This window comes from Cynocephalus volans, chromosome 10 (genome assembly GCF_027409185.1).
Source record: "Cynocephalus volans isolate mCynVol1 chromosome 10, mCynVol1.pri, whole genome shotgun sequence".
NCBI classification, from domain to species: domain Eukaryota; kingdom Metazoa; phylum Chordata; class Mammalia; order Dermoptera; family Cynocephalidae; genus Cynocephalus; species Cynocephalus volans.
Window position 1 is genome coordinate 73,751,393 of NC_084469.1, and position 22,130 is coordinate 73,773,522.

The following is a 22,130-nucleotide window of genomic DNA, read 5'->3' on the forward strand; positions in this document are numbered from 1 at the left end:
ATATTAGTCATTTTTTCCCTTTAAAAAAATAATTCATTTCATATAAATTTTCAAGTGGGTAACGTTGTATGTAGTATTTGAATAATCATCATAATAACTCTTCTATAGTTATTTCTCTTCCTTAATGTTGTGTCTTCTCTCCTTAATTGAATTTTTTTTCTGAGGATATTTTGAACAATTTAATAAAAATCAAGGGATAAATTGTTCACTGGCTGTATTTACCTTTATGTTGCTTATAACAAAATACCTGAAACTGGGTGATTTATAAAGAAAAAAGACATTTATTTGCTTACAGTTACTGAGGCTGGGAAGTCCGAAGTCCATCTGGTGTCGGCGACAGTGACCCAGGGGTCCCACATTGCAAGATGGTGGAAGCAGAGGGAGCAGAGATAGAGAAAGACAGACTCTCCTCTTCTTTGAAAGCCCTCGGAACCACGCCCCTGACCACCATTTTTAATCCATTCACTACTGCAGGGTCTTATGATCCAATCCCCTCTTCAAGGCTTCACCTTACAGTTACCATAACAGGATTTCCCATCCTCTTAACAGTCACAGTGGGGGCTAAGTTTCTAATACATAAAACTTGCGGGACACAATTCAAACTTCAGTGAGTTTGGGGGGACATTATTCAATCCACTACACTGGCCTAAATTTAATCTATAAAGTCTCCAGAAATCATCCCCAAATCAGTTTCATACAAAAAGTTTTAGCTTTCTACTGTAGATATTTCCCTCTGTGTCTGGAGATTCTAGCTGGATTATTCAGGGGGTTCATTTGAGGATTGAATGAGTTAATATACGCTAAGGCATTTAACATCGTGCCCGACACACCGTAAATGCTCAATTCACTGCTATAATGGTTAAAAAGTGCTATAATGATGATGGCAATAGCTGCAAACTGCTTTTCTGTCTGCCATTAAATACCCAGCACAGGCCTGGACACACTAATACTTAGGTAGATGCTCAGTGACTGATGGATGTCTCCAGCACTTGAGATTTCCTCCCGATTGATTTTAACTCATATTTTAAAAAGCAAGCTGTTGGCTCAACTCCACTTTGTTTAGTATTATTAATTTCTGCTTTTATCTTAATGTTCAGGCTTTCTTGTTTTCTAATCAACACATTTAAGGGGATAAATTTTCCTCAGAGCATTATTTCGACTGAATCCCACAAGTTAAGATAACAAGTGTATTCAGTGACTGTTAAAAATGCAAAGCAATGATGCTTATTAGGCGCTTAGCACAGTTAGTGCTCCATGCTGGTTAGCTCGCTCTAACCTTATACTGTACTGGGAGAACAAGCATTTATTTGGCCTACGCGGGACACCAGGTCAGCACCTCTATAAGCTAACTCACCTTCCCGGTCTCTCCTCTTTTCTTTTGCCCTTGTAATTCCTCCTCCTCCCTCTCCTCCGCTCCCCTCTCTCTCCTCCCCCCTTCCCCTCCCTCCTCCTCGCCCTCCAGGGGGCGGGGCCTGGTCCTCACGCCCCTCATCTCACCCGCCCCACGTTCTCCTGACACCTCCGCAGGCGCTAACAATAAGTTCCCATAATGCTCTGTCTCCTTCCGCTTTCCAAAAGCAGCTGTGGGACGACGGTGGAAAAATAGTCCCTTGGCAACGGCGTTCTCACAAGGAGGCGGAACTAGGGCGGGGCTTACGAGCGGAAGAAACCGAAACGCCGTGATTCCTGTGGCACGATTGGGTCCCACCCTCCCTGGGGGCGGGATCAAGCGGGCGGAGGGATCATAGACAGCGGGTGGCCCTCCGCCTCCATTTAAGGCGGGAGAGTAGGTCGGGAGGTAGTTGCTGTGGTTCCGTCCTAAGGTGGCCTCCTGGGAGTCAAAGCTTGCGGACGGAGCGTTCCGCATCAAGGTACATCCGTCGGTGGCTGCAGACCGCGAGGTCAGGAGTTCAGCGTCCCTTCTCCTGACCAGGACCAGTCCCCTTCTTTACCTTCGCCACTCAGTGCTCGTATCTACTCAGGGGCCTAGCTCGGCTCCCGGGCGGCTGAGAAGAAGGCCGCCAGCGAGATGTTCAAAAACACATTCCAGAGCGGCTTCCTCTCCATCCTCTACAGCATCGGCAGCAAGCCCCTGCAGATCTGGGACAAAAAGGTCAGGGGCTGGGGGCTGGGAATAGTTGTGTGGAGCTGGGGCCTTGGAGGTGCAGGGAGGCCACTCCCGTGCCTTGTCCTCAACCTGGCGGGACTGAGGCGAGAGATGGAGGGGGTCGTGTAAGCAGCAGCGGGTGCTTGTGGGGTGGGCGTGGCTGGGTTGGAGTGTCCTGTGGCCACGATGTGGTTAGAACAGCGGCCCTCGCCGCTCACTTGACCTGGTCAGTCAATTCTTCTGAGCCACAGTTTCCCCATACATATAATGGGGTTCATAGAGCCCATCTCATAACATGGAATGCATAATCTTTTGTGAGGAAACTTTGGGGACGTACAAGTGAAAGGAACTACTGTTCATGGGCCCCGTAAATATTTACTGATACCCTGTTTTGTGCCAGGCACTGTGCTGGGCACTAGACACAAAGCCTTTGTTCCAGGCTCTCTTACAGAGGCACAGCCAGAATCGGCCAAGCCAGTGATGTTTGGGTTTCATTCATTTGCTCCCTTCCTCCCACGGATCCCAAAAAGCCTGAATTCGGTAGCCTTTGGCACCTGCTCCGCACATGGTGACTTGGGGTCTGTACTGTGTTTTCAGTGCCTGATTTCTCCATCAGGATAACTGCAAAATGGTGACAAAGTCTTGTCTGGATTAATAAGGTCAGAGCCAGTACAAACCTCTATCATCCACTAGATGATACTTTGATTGACCCCAGGAGATGATGACCCTGTCCACTTTTTGGAGTTGTTAAGTAAGGCCTAGCTGTCTATGAGTTGGGCTGCACATTTGTTCTTTGTGGAGATTCCCAGGAGCCAGCTGTACCATTTTTAAAATATAAGTTAAGGTAAGCACTCTAATATGGAAGACAGGTGATTTAGGGAATAGCCTTTGTGCTGCCCTCAAGGGAGAATCTAGAGAGGTGGTATGCGAGATGTTTTCATAGACGTGCATGTGGACTAATCTAAATAAGCAGATTATTGGTAATAAAATCAGGAATTTTGGATTTTTATCTCAGAACAACTCCCTGTCTTCCCTTATCCACAGATGAGATCTTTGGGCCACATAGAGGTTGGGAGAGAACATGGATAGCCTTCTACCTGTCACCGCTAGGGAATTCTGCATTCTGAGAAAAGCTTTGAGGATGGTGTATTCATGGTGTCATTTCCATAGGATAGTTGAAAGATCTGAATATAGTAAGGTTGGACTTGTGCATATGTGAAGTATCTGACCAACTCTTCTCTTCCACGATTCTATCCACAAGCCAGAGCTAATGCCAAGAATATTACATAGCAAATCAGCTCCTTAATTTTTTTCTACAATACTTCGGTTTTCAGTTCCATGGTTTTGTTCACAATGGAATAAAGCACTTTGTAGACTCTGAAATTGCACCTCTACAAAGAGAACCTGGAGTGAGTATACCTGGGAACTTTGTAAGGATGATGGCTTCCCATCTGTTGATTGACTCAGCTATTGGCTGTCAGAAAGCATGAGGAGAGTGGCTTTGTGTGCCAGTTGAACTTGGAAACTGAATTGTAACAAAAGCGTCAATATAAGTCAATTGAAATAGAGAGTGAGACTTGACCTAGGAGGAGTGGTTTTCAAGAGAAGGTCAGAGAACTTACTGACACTGAAAGAATTCCAGTGGTAGGGATGCCTCAGAATTTCTATTACAGAAACTTTTATCAGAGTTGCCCATTTTATCCCTCTGGGCTTGATTGTGGTGTGTTTTATTTTTCAAATGCAGCTTTTGATTAGTCAATATGTTTACACACAGATATAAAAGCAAAGTAACCATGGTGCACTGTGTCCCTTAACAACGCCACTAGAGGTCGGATGGTACCCTAATGACATAAACATGTATGAAAACATTGTTAGATCAATTGACAGGGTTACATGGAGTATATTAAACATGTTTTGGTAAAGAAAATCTTTAGAAGAACACTTATTTTAAGCAAAATCCTCACCATATTGAAAGTTGATTATGTGTTTAAAAAGTTGTTTTAGTAGTAAAAGTTAATTGCTGTTCATAAGACTAGATTGAAAAGTGTTAGAGGTGAGTTTTTTCGCTCCTGTTACAAGGGAAGGAGAAGGGAGGAAAAGGGAAAGTTTGGGGCCGTATTCATAGGCTTTTTTATGTGTGCTGTTTCTTAGCTATATTGTAGTCCTCAGAATATGTTGGGAATCCAATCCAGTCCAGGAAACACTGGGAATTGTTATACTTACCAAAGATTTATTGAGCAACAGCTAAGTGATGGGCATTGTGTAGACTTCGGAAGATACGGAGTTAGAGAAAACATTTTCCCTGCTTCCAGGGAATAAGGCAAAGTTGTAACAAGGGCAAAGTTTGATGGGAGGAGGGGAGGACTGTCTACATTTATCTAGATATGGCCCTGACCTTTGCCAGTAGGTACATATTGACTCTGGTGCCTATTTTTAGTCATTATTTTGATTTCACAAAACTTTGCTATTCTCCTTTCTGAGTTTTATAGGGAGAAAATTTCTGCTTGGTTTCTATGAAGAAGAATCTTGAAAAATTAGGTTTGGCTTCTGTTGAGCCTGTGTGTCTCATTAGGAAGTGAATGCCGTATTCACAATACCATTGAATTTGCAAATTTCACTTATGTGGGTAGGACTTGCTTATAATGTTTGTAATATCTGCAATTTATCCCATGCTCTTTGAAGCTCACAGACCCTCCCCCTCCCTCTCTCATCTGTCAAATCTCAACTTAAACATTATTTTTATTGGGAGCTTAAGTTAGGTCTCATATGTGCTCCCATGGCTCTCTGTATCACATTACATGGCAATTTCCTATTTATTGTGTATCACCCACTAGACAGCAAGTTCTTTAAGGCAAAGAATAGTATCTTACCTTGAAACCCCTGACACCTTGGATTTGCATCAGACACCTTGGAATGGCATCCTGGCTGTGCTATGTTCTAGTTGTGTGACCTTGGTCAAGTACTTACCCACTCAGTTTTCTCATGGTTATGAAGATTAAATGAAGATGTACATAAAATGCCTAGCAACAGAGTTATGGCCTATAGTATTAAATATGGCAGAGAACTGAGGGATTTGCTCAAGACTAAAATAAGATGTTTATAACTGAGCCCAGCATTCAGATGCCTAATAAAAGGAAGTACAGTAAAACCAGATTTCTGAAATTAAAATAATTTAGTTATTTAGTTATTGCACCATGGCTTCCCCAGTCCAAAATCACTGGTGGCTCTAAGCCCACACAGCCCATGGTCTGGTGCCTCCTTCACTAGTTCTCCTGGCTCACCTCACCAGTTTTCCCCTTTTAGCAGTAGCCTCCTACTGAATTGAAAAAAGTCCTGTCCTCTCACCTTCAAGCTTTTGCACTTGCTGGACCCCACCCCTCATCTCCAACTCCTCCACCTTGTCATTGCTCTCCAAGTCACAGTTCAAAGGCACTTTCTCAGAGAGGTCTTCATGCACCCTCCAGGCTGAGTTAATTTCTATCTACTGGTGGAACCTCTACTTCCTTCTCATCACACTTGAAATTAACTTCTTAAGATCTGTATTCCTGGCTACACTAAGTTTCCTGATAGAGACCTTTGTAAATTTTCAAACCAAGAGCTTAGAAGAAATTAGGCATTTCTTTAATGTTTCCTTAATTTCTAGTACTGGTAAATCTTATATTTAATGAAGGACTCTTATGTTTATTGTAAACATTGCTTCTGGTTTGTAAGGAAAGTACCAGGAGGTTCTATTCCCATTATAGCTGTTAAACACTGTATAATTTCCAGTCTTTACTGATAATATACTTAAAGTCCATGGGATGAGATTGTTAATTCATGAATGCTTCTCTGCCTTTCTTTTCTCTCACCTTGTCTTTCTATCAGCTGCTGCTGTTTCTCCCCTATTTCCAAATTAAATATTAGAACCAGAGTTTTTTGTTGTTGCTGCTGGATAGATTCCCATTTCCAATTTCAAAAATGAACAAAGTCCCTCTTCAGAAAAAAAAAGTTCCTACACCTTAGCTTTTAATTAGCAAACCTTGTTGATACATGTTAAATTGATGCAATTTTCAGTAGTAGATGTAAGTGCATTTGGACATAAAGGTAGTAAAACTTTTTTTCTGGCTTTCCCAGGGTCAATCAGATGTTCTTCGTTATTCTGAGTAGTAGCTTTTAGTGTAATTGGATGAGGACATGGGTTTTAGTTACACTTGCCCTTTCAAGGCATTGTTAGGAAGAGACTAACAGTTAGCAATGCAGGTAATTGTCCTTACATTAACTAAGGGGTTGTTTGTATATGCCCAGAGTTTCGTGTCTGCTGTCCCTGTGAAGTGTAGCAAAGGTAGAGAGGCTTTCAACCCATTGGAGCCCTGGCATTGAGACCGTTGAGTCAGAGTTATGCTCAGTTCTCCCCACAGAGGTCTCTCTCTGCCTGTTTTCTGACTTGGAGCCCAGCCTCTAACCCAGGGCAGAAACTCCTGCTGAAATGGACAGCTCAAATGGCTTAATGTAAATTGGAGCATGTGTCATTAAGACTAGCCTGCCAGATGGCTGAGGGTTCAGCTGCCTGCTAGGATGAGTGGAGCCAGAAAAATGAAAGTGGGGGGAGGGTAAGGGAATGGATACAACTTGTGTTATTTTTAAAGCACTTGTAGAAATACAGAGCATTGGCCAGCTTCCTTCTTATCCCAGTAGTATTTTTTTCCCTCAGCTTGACCCTCCTCCCTGGGGCTTACATTGGGGGAAAATATCAGTGTTCTTTATTAGTTGCCCTAGCAACCATGGAAAGCCTGGGAGAGTGATCGTAAGCCAGGCTTGAAGGTTCGTTCCCTTCTTGGTGTCTGCAGAGGCTAAGAACCATTCTGATCTGTAATTTGCTAGGAACCTGCGTTCTGAAGCTCCTGGAGTACCTCCAGCTTATGGTCAGAGGAGGGGGGAATTCATGAATTAAAAATAATATAAAATTGGCTTTGCCTTTTTAAATTTTTTTGAGGAATAAAACAATCGTAGGTCACACTTTGATAGTGGGAATGTGTCATGAATGAAAAAGAATGAACAAGTCAAAAACAATTGGCTCTTTCTGATTTAAAGAGGAAAGTAAATAAAACATGCTTCCACCATGTGTAATAAATGCTGACCAGTTCATTTTATCTTCATCCCTAAGCCAGGCCTGCCCAGCGACCTCTGAACTGGAAGGAGCTAAGAAAAGGAAGTTGATTCTTTCTGAGGATGTATCTTGTTATATGTGTTTGTCAGAAGCTGGTCTGTGGAGAGGGGTTGCTTCCTGGAAGACCTATATAATTTAGAACAGTGACAGCCAGATTGCCAAGATGTTGTCTTCCCCCTTTTCCCCTTTGATCCTGGTTTTAGAGGCTAAAGTTTCTCTTTAATTAATCACTTCCACCCCCACCCCACTTCTTTATTCCAGTGAGCTTGTACTGCAGCTCTTTGAACTTAATAAAGGAGAAAAATCATAATTTGCGAATAAATCAACTTAATTTGATTTCAGATCTCTGGAAGCTTGGAAGCTTGTGATATGTGAATACTTGTGTTTTTCTTCTTTAGGGGCTGAACTTGAGAAGACTGTGTTTAGTTTGTCTCACCTTCAGACAGGTTAAAACTCTGGAAAGACTGATGGGCCTTCTTTCAAAAAAACTGCCTTTTTTCCCTCAGAGTTCTCTTGTTTTGTGTGATACATTAATTCATTTTGAAAGAGTTAAATTTGTGAGTGTGGTTGTTATCTAGTAATGTTAGAAGAAATTTCTTTAGGAAGTTATTGAAAGTCCAACTAAAGAGCTTGCCTCTGGGGCAGAAGAGTAGGTTTTCTACTGAGTCTATCCTGGCTTCCAGTCTGTTGGCTTCTGCATGCAGCGTAAGGCATTGTTTTCTTCTGTAAAGAACTGAATAGGCCAGATTTGCTGGAGTGTGTCCAGTGAGGTCATCTCCTAAAACTTTGAGATGGGCAGAAGGCAGATTCCCTAACATTTCCTCCCTGTGAGATCTGGATGGTCTTTCTGGAGCTGAGGAGGCCTCTTGTTGACTCTGGCCTGAGAGAACTTTGGGGATGTAAGATTTGAGGCCATGCTTTAAATCAGTGTTGGAAAAATAATACCATGTTGCCTTTTAGTAATAGTAGTAGTATTCAGGCCCTAATTACTAAGTTTTTTTTTTTGTTTTTTTTTTTTTTGTGCTGTCTAGTACTGGAATCCATTAACCTTGGTATCCTAATTATTTCTTAATCCTTTCAGTCCATCTATTTGATCTTTGCAGTACGTACCTTTTTAAGAAAGAACGGTTATGCTCTTGAGAATAATTAGTGGTATGTTATAAAATTAGTGTTTGTATCTTGTTGGAATACTGCCAGCTCTTATCAGTGGGGCTGCATTACATTATTTGGAAATAATTTCTTGATTAATTCCTCCTTCACCAATAAGTCTGCCTGATTTTCCACAGAAATATAGGAAAAATATTGCCACTTTGGTTGGGAGTGTTTATATGGGGAACGAGGTGGGCATTGTTGGCATGTTCTATACAGACTCAAGCCTTTGTGCTTTTAATCTCACTTGGAAAGAGGCCCAGAATTCAAAGCAGGAGGGCATTGAATGTTGCCAGCTTTGTTTGAAAAGCATTTCAATGTGACTTTGTGTCTTGAGAAACCAAAAAATGCTACAATGGCAGAGATTGGGGGCTCATCTAGCCCAGCATTCTGTCTCTGACAGTGGGCACCAAAAGATGTTGTGGGAAAGCATTCTTCATGCCAGTGGCCTCACGGGCTTTGTAATATTCCTCAGGATTTCTGGCTTCCTATAATAGTCCATGGTGGATATGTTATCCAGGAATTTTTTAAAAACCCTCCTTGAACCTATTCATATGTGCCAACTCTTAGTATGACAAATCCCAGAAGTCAGCAAACATTTGAATGCTTAGTTTATGCCTAGCATGGTAATAAGTATAGTAGAAGATAAAAACGATGTTTAGTACCTGATCCCTTCTCTTACTTGAGCTTATACTTTTTTGGGGAGACAAGATTCAGTTGCAGGGGTAGAAAAAGGTAGGCATTGATATCAGATGTCACCTGGGGAACACCAGGCACACCACCAGTGATCAAACTCACAGTAACAGAGCTTACAGAGACTAATGTCTAAAAACAGTGTCATATTATTAATCTATGTTGAAAAATACAACTATCAGACTCAACACTGAGTTCTTTCTCTCCGTACAAATCTAACAGAAAGCCAAATTGTAATCAGAAGGCTGATTAGTGAACATGGGGAACTTTAGTCTGTGATTGAGTCATTGAATGTGACAGCCCAGCACAGCCATTTTCACAATACCTAGAAAAAGACCATGTTTGTCTTTCTGAGGTATCCTGTTCTAAACCTGCTTGATCTTTTTCATGTGTTAATACATTCAGCCCTAACAGTTGAGCCCTGTCTTGAAAGTGCTTTTGCATATCTCTGTTCTGTCTGCGTTATATGCTGAAGAACTTAATATTTGAAGATAATTGTTGTTTCCTAGATATTTTGACAGGAGGAATCCATATTAAATATCTTGTACCTCATACGTATGCAGCAAACAATACAAATGATGTCATCTAGACAAAATGAGCCACAAAAACAAATCAGAAAAGAGAGGTCAGTGTGGGCTGAAAATGCTGAAAAAGGCATCTGTGTGTGGCACGGATGGGACTTGAATTCATGCTTGAAAAACTAGAACATTTTGGAAGAGAAGAGAAGAAAGCATGAAGTAGGAGTAAACTCAGAGGAGTAACGCTTTCACTTTTTGGTTGCCATCCTCCTTCTCAATGACACTCAGCATTTCGTTGACCTTTCTGCCAAAGAAGTAGAGGAAGCAGTATGGGGCAATGGAAAGCCTGGTAAATCCTGTCTTTTCTACTTAGGATCTATCATTGCAGTTCCTGGGTGGCAGTGTCCACATTTGTAAGGAAACAGTACCACCTCCCTTATGATTTTTGTTGTGGTTGTGAGGATTAAGTGAGAGAATATATGTGAACATTCCTAGTGTTTAGTAGGACTCAGTAAATGTTGGCAGAATCAAAATTGGATTGATTTCTTTGGGAAGAAATTCATCCTGATTTACAGATTACCGAGTTACTTGGGATTCCCACAGTGGTTGATGGGGCCCTGTCTAGAGTTAACAGCATGGCTTGCTTGCATAAAAGCTTCAATATACTGTGTTATGAACTTATGTATTAATGCCCCTTGGGCTACTGTGGTTTTCCTTAAATGGTTCCATTCAGCCTTGAAAATCTTTATAAGGTTGTTGCCAAATATTTCAGTATTAACTAATCTAATTTTCTTTGTTGTAGGTGCGGAATGGCCACATCAAAAGAATCACTGATAACGACATCCAGTCCTTGGTGCTAGAGATTGAAGGGACAAATGTCAGGTATGTTGCCAACTCTGTTCTCTCAGGGACATTGTATACCAGGGAGACAGTACATCATAGAGGTATTAGTCAGACTGTTTGGTGTGAATCCAGCTCTGCTACTTAGAGCAGAGTTACCTAATACCCCAGGCAATAATGGAGGTAATAACAGTACATCTTTCTTACAGGGTTATTGTTAGGACTAAATAAGTGCATTTGTATGAAACATTTAGAATATATATAAAACACTACGTGCTTAGCACATAGTAATCACTATGTAATTATTAGCTATATTATCAATATTAAATGAAAGTGTGAAGGTGGGGGAGGGGACAGTGTTGTACTGACCATCCAGTGCGTGGCCAGTGTAGGTTTCAGTGTCACATGGTCTTAGTTTTGGTTTTCTATCATTTGATGTTTCTTTTGGACCAGACTTGCAGTCTTTTCTCACTAGAAGAACTTCCTAAGATCTGCTGGTCTGACTTTGTTTTCATATATTTTATTGTTGATGTCTAATCTTGTGTTAAGCTTTTGTTTCTGAGTCCGGCATTTTTTTAAAGCATCAGCTGACCTAAGGGTTGAGGGATTCATTGGATAACATATCTGAATCTTTTAATCTGCTTTCCAGTTTATCCTCTTGGACCATGTGTTATTGTTGTGCATACCACAAAGAAAAAGACAATTAGTGTTTATTGGTATTTCCTCTCTCTACAGCACCACATATATCACATGTCCTGCAGATCCTAAAAAGACACTGGGAATTAAACTTCCTTTCCTTGTTATGATTATCAAAAACCTAAAGAAATATTTCACCTTCGAAGTACAAGTAAGTACCTGCCCATGAATGTGTCCTCTCCTTGCTATAACAAAGAGGTATCTTTTCAACTTATAGGAAAAAGTGACCCTACAAAAGTATCTTTATCCTTTTGTATGTATTCTTTTCTGCTTCTACTATAAGGTTGATGCAACCCTTGTTGTTATGATGTAAATTTGGTATTAATAATCACATTTAATGCCACATTTTTAAAGAAACAATAAGCACCTAGAAAAGCTAATCAATGGCTACAAGATTTTCATGCTTAAGAGTCAGCATAGTGTCCATTTGGGGAGTAATTATTTAATACTGGGTTATTGTTCTCTATTTTAGTAGTTTTGATTTTTCAAAGGGAAGAACATTTATGAAATCATTCTATGGTCAGAGAGTCTGCTGGGTATGTCATGTCATAAGCAGCTGGTGTCATGGCAAGAAAAACTTGCTTCTTCCAGGCCATCTGCATCCAGTGTGTGACCTTTATCTGGTCTGTTTACTCTCCTCTGGATCTCAGCCTTGGGAAACTGGGCTGTGGGGGTTTAGGTCCTTGTCTGAAGATCGTTTGCTTCTTCCAAGACGGAGGTAACATGACTCTTTTTCTCTATATTTCACAGGTGTTAGATGACAAGAATGTGCGTCGGCGGTTTCGGGCAAGTAACTACCAGAGCACCACCCGGGTCAAACCCTTCATCTGTACCATGCCCATGAGGCTGGATGATGGTTGGAACCAGATTCAGTTCAACTTATCAGACTTCACCCGGCGAGCATATGGCACAAATTACATTGAGACCCTAAGAGTGCAGGTGCCACTCCTCTTCCAGATGGAGCCCCAAGTTGGGGGTGTGGGGAGTATGCTGTATTGATATTGGCTTGTGGCCCATGTGGCAGAATAGGGTGGGTTTCTGACTAAAGTTCCTAAGTCACTTTCCAGGGGACTTTGGCTAAAAAACGGTCCAGGAAATATTCAGGAGCCTGCTCAGATATAGTGGGTAAATACAGCAAGCAAAATCTCCCTCTTGCCAGAATCTACCCCTAAGCCCAGCTAAGCCAAAGGGAGGAAACTTTGACAGTATCATGAGTGAGGCTCTAGGAGAATCAGGAAAAGAAGAAAAACAATCAGGTTTAGCCTCTCAAAATTAGTCTTGGCCTCCACAGATCCATGCAAACTGTCGCATCCGACGGGTTTACTTCTCAGACAGACTCTACTCAGAAGATGAACTGCCGGCAGAGTTCAAACTGTATCTCCCAGTTCAGAACAAGGCAAAGGTAAGCTGCATTCCTCAGAGGAAGGCCAGACAGGGAGTTGGGGAGAGCTGTGTTCCTGCAAAGTGCTCTAGTCTAAGAGGTCAGCTGCAGAGCATCTCTGTGTTGACACTTTGGAGTGCCTTTATATCATAAGATCTTTGGTCTTTTTCCATCATCAGCACTGAAGTGGGAGTGATCCTATGAAATATTCAGTTATTGCTATCTCCACCCCCACAAGGTGATCCTGCTCCTCCTGAGGGGCATCCTGCTGCTTCCTGCTCATAGGCCTTCTTCAAAGAATATCCTCCATCTGAGCCTTGTTATTAGCTCTAAATTATTTTCAGCCTGTAGTAGTGGCTGAAAACACAATGGTAGGTGCTTATATGCCTGCCTGCTGTGGACCTGTATGCATTCCTCACAGTCTGGTGTCTACTTGAGTGTCACCAGAGGTAGGGGCCAGTAGCACTTACCATCTGTTTTCTAATAAGTTAAACTGATGTCTCTTTTCTGTTTTTTTCCTCCAGCAATAACCGGAATACAACTCAAGGGATAGCCCCTGGATGTGACTAAGTTTAAAAAGGAAACTATCTGGAGGACAATGCAAAAAACATTTATATTCGTTCACTGTGCTATGGTTCTTTTATTTACTACTTGGTGTCCTTTGTCGTGGACACCAGGGACCATGCCATAACTTCATAATTGCATTGTAAGTGCAGTGAGAGATAAATAGTCCTCTGAGTGATAGGTGAATGCTGGAATTTATCCTGCTGCCTGCCCCAGTGTGTGGGGAGATACATTTACATGAACTTACAAAATTAAAGATGTCCTATAAGGTAGTTTCAGACCAATATTTCTTCCTACGGTTTATTCTTTGTTTTGTATACTAAATGTATGTATATGCTGTGTAATGATCACAATCTGGAAATGAATAAAATGTTATATTCTTGGTTTGTAAATTTGTTACTAGTTTGTCTTTTTTTTTTTTTAAAGATGACCAGTAAGGGGATCTTAACCCTTGACTTGGTGTTGTCAGCACCATGCTCTCCCAAGTGACCTAACTGGCCATCACTATATAGGGATCTGAACCCTTGGCCTTGGTGTTATCAGCACCACTCTCCCAAGTGAGCCACGGGCCAGCCCTAGTTTGTCTTTTTTAATGGTGACATTTTTCTTTCCTTTGTGGTGTGAAAAGAGAATTTTTGCAGTGATCATCCCCTACGTTTCATGATGTGAAATATCTTGCGCTGAACACTTAAAAAACAAGGCAGATATATGTATGCTGAACAACCTTCAAGATAAACTAAATGGAAAAAAACCATAAACAGTATACAACCAGTCAAATCATCTGACTAGGGGTTGGGTCCTAAGTTGAACTTAAGACAAAATGGCATGTAGTCCAAAGTGCTCTGGAACACCTGAGGAAGGAAAATGTCATATTGGAGCCCCACATCTTCTTGCAATAATCAGCATTGGAACAGATCACAATTTCCCTATTTGAGTTGCAGATGAAGTACTTGCCTTGAGTGTAGGGACTTAAAGGAAAATGTTTCTGTAAACACTAGAATCACATGAGGGAACTGAAACTTTATACAAACACTTTTCCGACTCACGCTTATTATGGGGCACATACCTGTTTAGTGGAATGATACTGGTACTATGGCTTTTTTTTTTTTTGGCCAGGCACAAATAGTTAAGCAATTTTATATGATGCAACTCTACCATACATAATGTTTCTGGGGGAAAAGCAGTTTGGGGGCACAGAAGAGCACAGGTAGATATACCTAGATGGCTTTGAAGGACACACAAGAACTGGTACAGTGATTATATCTGGGCAGAATGTTGTTCTTTAATCACGTGTATACTTTTTTGTACTGTAAAAAGAATTTGGGGGAAAGGTAATATAATAAAAATGTCAAAGTCAATAAAAGAGCAAAAGGCCATTCCAGATACTGTGCTCTCCCCCAGTCACTCCCTCTGGATTTGGTTTCATTTGGAGTGACACTGGATTGTGGACACCAGCTATTTCGACTTTGGTTAGAGGTGAAAACACCAAGTTTTGAGGTTTGTCATTACTGTAGCTGCCTTAAGAGACGTTGAATGGCAAGAAGCACCCTTCTACGTCCATATACTCCAGAGTGTGCTCTGGGTAGGCACGACCCAATCCAGGAGGGCTGCAGGAGGCAGAGGGGGAGGGGAAGGTGCTCCACTGCTGCCTTATGTGACTGTCACTGAGTGTTCCTTTCTCCTCACAGTTGTCAAGTGCCTAATGCTTAGGTGGGCTCAGTTAAGACAACTATCCCCTTTCTCTTCATGCTAATCAGACTGCAGCCGCCTTTTCCAAAATGCTGCCCCTCTCCTTGAGAGTTTCTAGTCATTCAGCCTTGTAAAGCACCCCTCAGTGCAGGTGACAGCCTGATCTTTCAGGGCCAACCCCAGTCAAATCAGAATGTCCCACTTCTCCATCGTTAAACATAGTAGCATTCACGCTGTTACACTCTGTGTGCCTGTCCCCCTAGATTTCTGGGTTACAGTGGAATCCTCAGAAGTGGGTAGGAGTGGGGGTGGCCAGTAACTTCAACAGAGCTTCTTGTCTCTGGCCGGTATGTAGTGAAATCTTCCCTTCAATCTGGAGTCTTGTAGGATGAAAGATGCTTTTGTGGCAGCAAGTAAACCCGGGTTAACTGTTCATCTCTTCCTGGAGCCAGAACATCAGCAAAGTGCTCCTGGAAGTTCAGAGAAATACAGTGGAGCTCTCTCCTCCACACAGAGCCCCTTTCACCCCGAGGCACTTGTCAGACTGCATATGGGGATTACCTCACCGCCCTCTTTGGGGCAGCAGGAGGCAGCTGCTGACTTCCCAGATGCTTCACATACCCATCCGAGAGGAAGTGAGGGGGCACTGAGGGGGATGGGATGTATTACCTCAGCAGGACCCAGGCCAGTGTGAATAGCGGCATCAATGGCTACACGCCCTTTGCCTTCAGCTTTCCAGCTCACCAGGAAGATGACGGCTACTGGTCATGAGGCTGAGGGAAGAAGGCAGGAAAGGACAGGCTGCTGGGGCTGGAGGCCTCCCTCTAGAGCTTGGGCCAGGGTGACCTTGATTCAAGGTCACTGGAGCAGGCAGAATTGCATTAGCCAGCTCCTTGGAAGTCATGGCGTGTTTTAGAAGGAATGGACTTCTAAATGAGAGTGTTAGTTAATTGGCACGAACTTGAAGGAATAGCATGCAACCCCAGCAGGGCTCATCTTGGGGGAGAGCAGGGCCACTGGCCCATTGACTGCTTCCTGTGTAGCCAGGCTGGAAGACAGGCCAGTGCCAGACCTGCCTCCTCCTGTGGCATTTCTGAGGGATGCAAGGATGCCAGAGAACTACCCCCAAACCAATTTCCCTAGTTCCTCAGCGGCATTAGCCTTAAGTCTCAGGGAATTCACTGGAAAACATCTCGGAACTCTTCTTGTCTGCTTTTCTGCCCACCTCATTCTGCTAATGAGGACACTGAAGCCCAGAGAGAGAAGGGCTAGCCCTCCAATCATGACAGGTGGAACGAGGACCCAGCTCACCCGATGGCAGTCAGATGCCATCCCCGTCTTTCCTGTGTTGCCATCCCCCTGCCTCAAGGACTAGGGGGAGCGAGGATTGGCCTGGTCAGCTACTACATGGTTGCGTATTAGCTTAACTCCAAGACCCAAGGCTGAGGGTAAAAAGCTGTGAGACAAAGGTTTAACTAATGGATCATAAAAGTAATGTTTGCTCATGGTAAATCCAAACTGTGCAAAGATTATGAAGTAAGATAGAAGCCCCAGTTCCCATTCCTGAAATGAAAGATTTTGAATGTATAAATAAAATATAGTTGCCCTGTCTTCCTACACCTAGACTTCTGGCATGAACAGCCTTTCCAGTTTTCTGATCACTTATCATTCATATTCTCCCGGAAACCTGGAAAGGCCTGGTATTGGGGGTGATTTATCAGGAAGATGGCACAGACAGTGCAGTATGTTGGTGCTGTGCTTTCCAGGTGGCAGCATGCTTTTATGCCCATTACATGTGGCACCTCAGGAACCTGTCTGGAAGGTCAGGTGTGGGGGCCACATCCATCCATGGAGAAGCACAGAGTTAAAAGGCTCATGAAGGCATAGCAAGCATGGGCCAGGGCTGGAAATACAGCCTGAGCTTCCTGCTAAGAGGTCAGGCTTCTGCATATCTGCTCATGAAGTATCTAGAATAGACTTGCTGGGGGATCACAATGGAAAGCTCTCTGCACCTTTCCCATGGAAAGATGAGTCTGCTAAATTTTAATTCAAATTTTTAGATTATGTTGCTGTACCAGGCCCTTAGCCATTTTTTAGTTAAGTGTTGCTAGGTAGAAATTTGGATATGTGCAGGTAGCCACCTTAAGTGGGTGAGTTCTAGAAGAGAAATGGAGATGTGCTGTAGGGGAAAGAGAATGTGGGATTTGGAGTTTATGAAGTGTTTAATGACATTAGCAGCTAATACTTATTAAAAGCTTTTAGTGAGCCAGGCAACATTTTAAACACTTTACATGTTTTACTGAATTATCATAACACTGAAATAAGAACTATTATTCCCATTTTATGGATGAGGAAACCAAGGTACAGAAATTAATGTACCCAAGGTCACACAGTGATACCTTAGTGGTGGAAGCAGATTTCAAATTCAGGCTGTTTGGGCTGGCCGGTTAGCTCAGTTGGTTAGAGTACTGTGTTGTAACATCAGAGTCAAGCATTCAGAACTCCTACTGGCCAGCCACCAAAAAAACCTCAATCCAAACTCAGGCTGTTTAACCCCGGTGCTTGGTACTTAAGTCACTGAATTTCTTGGACCCTTTGTTTCCTCCTCACAAAATTAGCCTGATGATAAAACATATGAAACTTACCTTAGAGCTGGGCTGGAAGAGATGTCCATGGACAACAGGTTATAACAATTTTGTTACCATCATACAATGGAAAACTATACAGCAATGAATAGGAACAAATGACAGTAAGGTGTGACAACACAGAGGAACCTCACAATCAAAATGTAGAGTGGAAAGGGCCGGCCCATGGCTCACTTGGGAGAGTGTGGTGCTGACAACAGCAAGGCCACTGGTTCGGATCCCTATGTAGGGATGGCTGGTTAGCTCTCGCGTGAGAGCGTGGTGTTGACAAAATGTAGAGTGGGGAAAAAAGCATAATGTAGTAAGAATGATTCTATTTATATAAAACTGTAAAACAGGAGAAATAACATACCGTTCTAGGATGCAGGCAGGAGATTAAGTATTCTATTTCTTGTGGCTGGACAGTATAGGGATCTGAACCTGTGATCTTGGAGTTATAAGGCTGTCCTCTAACCAGCTGAGCTAACCAGCCAGCCCTGGGTTGAGTGTTTTAAAACTCAGGAGAGTGCCTTACCCGAAGGCAGCGGTCATGGGGTGGAGACACACGCCATAGAATAGGCACTTTAGTGGGTTTTCGATATCAGTTGTGCTATGTTTCTTAACCTGAGCAGTGTTTACACATGGATCTTTTTAGTTAATATTATTTAAATTACATATATATTTAATACACTCTTTTGATAATATTTCCCAATTTTAAAAAATCAAATTCAGGTTCCTTGGCCCTGACCTATAATAATGCAGATTCTTGGGGCCTGGCTTGTTAAAATGAAGATTAATCATCCCTACCCCAAGAGATGTAGTCTCACTCTCATTCTGTCTATCTAGAGCCAGCCTAGAAATCTGCATGTCAACACCTTCTGCTGGTGTTTTTTGGCGATTCTGTCACTTGAGAGCTGCTTCAGGTTGCAGGGAGCATGCTGATGTAATGCATCTAAGTGTAGAGAGACCAGGTGCCATAGGGACAGGAAGAAACGTAAAACAACCCCACCCCAGGCACATCTGCAGATTGCAATCTCTCCCTACCCCAGCCCCTCAAAAAAAAGCCTTAAGTTCCCTTTATATGGAATTCTAGTAAGTAGCTTACATCTCTATACCTTTTCAACAACCTGAAAATATGGGGTCCTATAATGCAAACTACGAGTGCCTCCAGGCTGTGACAGAGTCACTCCAAATTGTAAATCTGCAAGGTGTTGAACATCTGGATGGAGCACGAACCTTGGAAAAACTGTGCCTCTTGGTATCCATGGTGTCTGAAGCAAAGCAAAACAGTGTGTGCAAGGGGTAGAATATGGAAACAGATTGAACAGAACCCCTTGCTAAAGGGGTATAAAATGCCACCAAGAGCCTCTACTGTTTTATTGCCTGAGAGTAATAAATATAGTAAGAGCTGTCGTGGGTTCCGTCATCACTTGGGTTTCCCCCAGCCCTTGCTTCCATAAAGTCTTAGACTCTGAATCTTCCTGATATTTGGGAGGGAATACAGTAAAATCAGTGAATATAGTAAAATCAGTACATAAATACACTAGTCTTTGGGTTCCGAATCACTCTCCAAAGCCTCCTTCCCTCCCCCAAGACTGCCCTCAAGTTCACTCAAACCTAAAGCATCCTTCCAAGCCTGGGACTTCTTTTTGCGGTATTGGAAGCCTCCAGCTATGAGAGGTAAGGGAGAGCTGTAGTTCTCATTTCCTCCAAGCTGGCTACCAGGTGGTGTGCTGCAATGAAGGGAAATCTCAGACCACGAGTACAAAATTTATTGGTGAGCATGCAGAAAAGATCCATGCCACCTGTTGCTGCAGCTCAGTGAAAGTGCCTGTTGGCTCTCTTTTGTGAACATCCGTGGCAAATGCGAGGCTGAGTGGACAGTAGGCTCAGACTGAGAAAGCAGGATCAGGTGGGAATCCTCTGCTAAGGTGTGTGCGTGGGTCGGAGGAATGAGTGGCAGGTCCTTTAAGAGTTTTTGACTAAGATGGGCCAAAGGCCTGACATGGCTGGGTTCACCAAATTCTTATGCCCCATTTTAATGGGGGCAGAGGTACTTATATAATGTTTCTGGCCAGTCACATACTTTGACCTTAACTCATTCCACTAATGAAAAGGTATTTCTGAGATCCCTGTACTAATTATATGGGAGTGGAGGTTCATTCCCTGAAGGTTGTGATCACCTTGGTCACCGTGCTCACAGAGGGATGGGAAAGGGAGATGCTCTACACCCAAAACTTCTTCCCTGCCCCATCTCCCACCGCCACCCCAGGAAGCCCCAGCAACTTTAAGTAAGGGCCATGAAGAATCTGGGGCTTCTGGAGGTAGCTGAGCCCCAGATGGGATCCCTGGCCTTCCCCTGCTGTATGGGCATCAGCTGCATCCCAACTGCACCCCACTCACCTAGGGAAGTGGTTGAGGCTTGAAGGGTGCTCCAGGTGCCACCCAATCCCTGGAGGCTGAGCTCACCTGATGTGGGGGACCCACGGAGGCTGCCACCTTCTGCTTCCAATGGGGGCTCCCATGGTCTCAGTGGCACCAGCTTCTCTGCCTCATCTGTGAAATGCTAACAAGGAGGGCAGGGGCTGGGCAAATCCCCTTGGAGATACGGAAGGGCACCAGGCTGGTGGCAATTTTCTAGATTTGTGGGCCATTAAAAATGAAGTAGATTTCAAATTTGTCCTAATATAGTGAGCACTAACCATATGTGGGTATTTATTTTTATTTTTTAATTTTTAAATTTTTTTTTTAAAAGATGACCAGTAAGGGGTCTCAACCCTTGACTCGGTGTCGGTGTCATCAGCCCCACGCTCCCCAAAGTGAGCGAACTGGCCATCTCTATATAAGGGATCCAAACCCGTGGCCTTAGTGTTATCAGCACCACACTCTCCCAAGTGAGCCGTGGGCTGGCCCCATATTTGACTATTTAAAATTTTTATTAAATAAAATTAAGTAAAACCTAAAATTCAGTTCTATCACACCAGCCGCATTTAAAGTTCCCCGTAGCTACGTGCAGCTAGTGGCCACCATACAGGGCAATGCACATCTAGAAAATTTCAATTGGACAATACTGTTTTAAATGCTTGCATTGAGCAAAACAAGACTTTGTCACCGCTACCAAAAAAAATGTTCAGCGTAGTATAACTGTGTCCTTAATAAGCTGATTTGAGCAGGTTTCTCAAATGTTAATGTGCATACAAATCACGTAGGGATATTGTTAAAATGCAAATCCTGATTCTGCATTTGTAATAAGCTCACAGGTTGTACCGATGTCGCTTGTCCATGGACCACCCTTTGAGCAAGGAAGGGATTAGAGGATTCATTAAAAAACACTTACACTGCATTCTAGGTGTTGAGCCTCAGGAACGGGACGCAAGTTCAAAACTGCATGAGGAGCGATGAGAACCATTTTTCGATTCTGACGGGACACTTCAGCCACTGGGTAACCTCACTCAGATGTGGTGTCTCGAGTCTAAAGCTCAGGGCTATTGTGAATAAGAGGCCAACCTGATGGCCCCTTGGCTAGAGTGACAGGCCCTGGCAGCCAGGGACAGCTTCACCGCTCTGTCCCACAGTGGGCCGCCTGAGGACAGAATGGCCAAATTCCCGGGAGATGGGCGGGGGAGGAGGGAGGACGGGGGGGGGGGGGGGGGGGGGGGGGGAGGGGACCTTGCGGTGACAGCTGCCTTGTCTCAGCCTCCTTTTACTTCTCTTTTTGCAAATGTAAAAATAGGAAAGTATGAAGTACCCACATTCCCACCACCCAAATTACCATTATTACAATTTTCCGTGCATTGCTTCCAGTATTTTCCACGCATTGCTTCCAGTATTTTCCACGTACATTGTTACAGCCTGTGGATCCGTCAACCCCCCAGTGTACTCCGCTGCCTAGTATTCTTGCTCCGTGTGGTCCCTTCCCCTTGACTTTGGGCTGGGCCTGCAATGTGCGTTAACTACAGAATGTGGCGGAAGTGACGCTGTACCAGTTCCGGGCTAAGCCTTAAGGAGCCCTGGCAGCTTCTGCCTTTGTGTTCTCAGAAGGCCTGAGCAGCCACATCACAAGTCTGGCTACCCCACCAGAGAGATCAAGTTGGGAGACCATGTGGAGGGGCGCGTGGACAAGAGAAACCACGCCTCAGCCACCCGTTGAACACAGCGACACTGGCGGCCACTAGCAAGCCTGGCAGGACTCTCCCAAGGGCTCAGCAAATGTGGAAGAATCAGGAGCAAATAGTAGTGGTTGTTTAAAGCCACGAAATTTTGGGGTGGCTCCTTAGGTAGCAATTGATTACCCAAATCTAAGTGACACAGGTAAGGGGAGAATACCCAGCTCCTCCCTTCAATACCTGCCCCTTCTCCTCAGACCCCAGGTGCCCTTGGGCAAGGGGAGAAAGGATAAATTAAAGCATAGCCAGGAGAGAGTGGGGAAAGTTTATTCATTTACTAAGGTATATCTCATCTCAGCTCCAAAAAAGATATGAGGTGCTTTACCAAAAACGCGTATAATGGATGTAAGGTTTTCTTAGGAGCTAGAAGGTGAGGTGGGAGGGGTTGGGCTAAATGACAGAGGGGAGGTAAAGCGCAGCCCGCTAAATGCAGGTCTGTGTTCACCTGCCAGCTCTCCTTGTATTTGCTTGGGACCCGGGGGCCTGGGGGGGAGGCGGGAATGGGCTGCAAACATGGCCTTAAGAGCCCTTGTGAATCAGAGGGAGAAAGCAACGAT

General features: G+C 43.5%; 1 protein-coding gene and 1 long non-coding RNA gene across 2 annotated transcripts; one reads left to right on the forward strand and one right to left on the reverse strand.

The window, feature by feature from the left end:
• Positions 1-1,783: 1,783 nt before the first annotated feature.
• Positions 1,784-13,468, forward strand: CFAP20 (cilia and flagella associated protein 20). Its single transcript, XM_063112178.1, has 6 exons — positions 1,784-2,113; positions 10,416-10,495; positions 11,189-11,300; positions 11,900-12,088; positions 12,441-12,551; positions 13,055-13,468. Exons 1-6 carry the CDS (start codon positions 2,030-2,032, stop codon positions 13,058-13,060), a joined length of 582 nt encoding a protein of 193 aa, XP_062968248.1. The 5' UTR covers positions 1,784-2,029; the 3' UTR covers positions 13,061-13,468.
• Positions 13,469-14,366: 898 nt separating this feature from the next.
• LOC134389680 (uncharacterized) lies at positions 14,367-20,863 on the reverse strand. Its single transcript, XR_010024709.1, has 3 exons — positions 20,745-20,863; positions 15,453-15,556; positions 14,367-15,253 (listed from the first exon to the last, which is right to left on the reverse strand). It is a non-coding gene; the product is annotated as an uncharacterized LOC134389680 (long non-coding RNA).
• Between the last annotated feature and the right edge of the window lie 1,267 nt (positions 20,864-22,130).

What these genes read in the sequence shown, in the direction of transcription:
- CFAP20 (XM_063112178.1), top strand. Translation starts at nt 2,030, where the DNA reads ATGTTCAAAAACACATTCCAGAGCGGCTTCCTCTCCATCCTCTACAGC. An exon ending in TGCAGATCTGGGACAAAAAG is followed by an intron (nt 2,114 to 10,415) that starts GTCAGGGGCTGG and finishes TCTTTGTTGTAG; the next exon opens with GTGCGGAATGGCCACATCAA. An exon ending in ATTGAAGGGACAAATGTCAG is followed by an intron (nt 10,496 to 11,188) that starts GTATGTTGCCAA and finishes CTCTCTCTACAG; the next exon opens with CACCACATATATCACATGTC.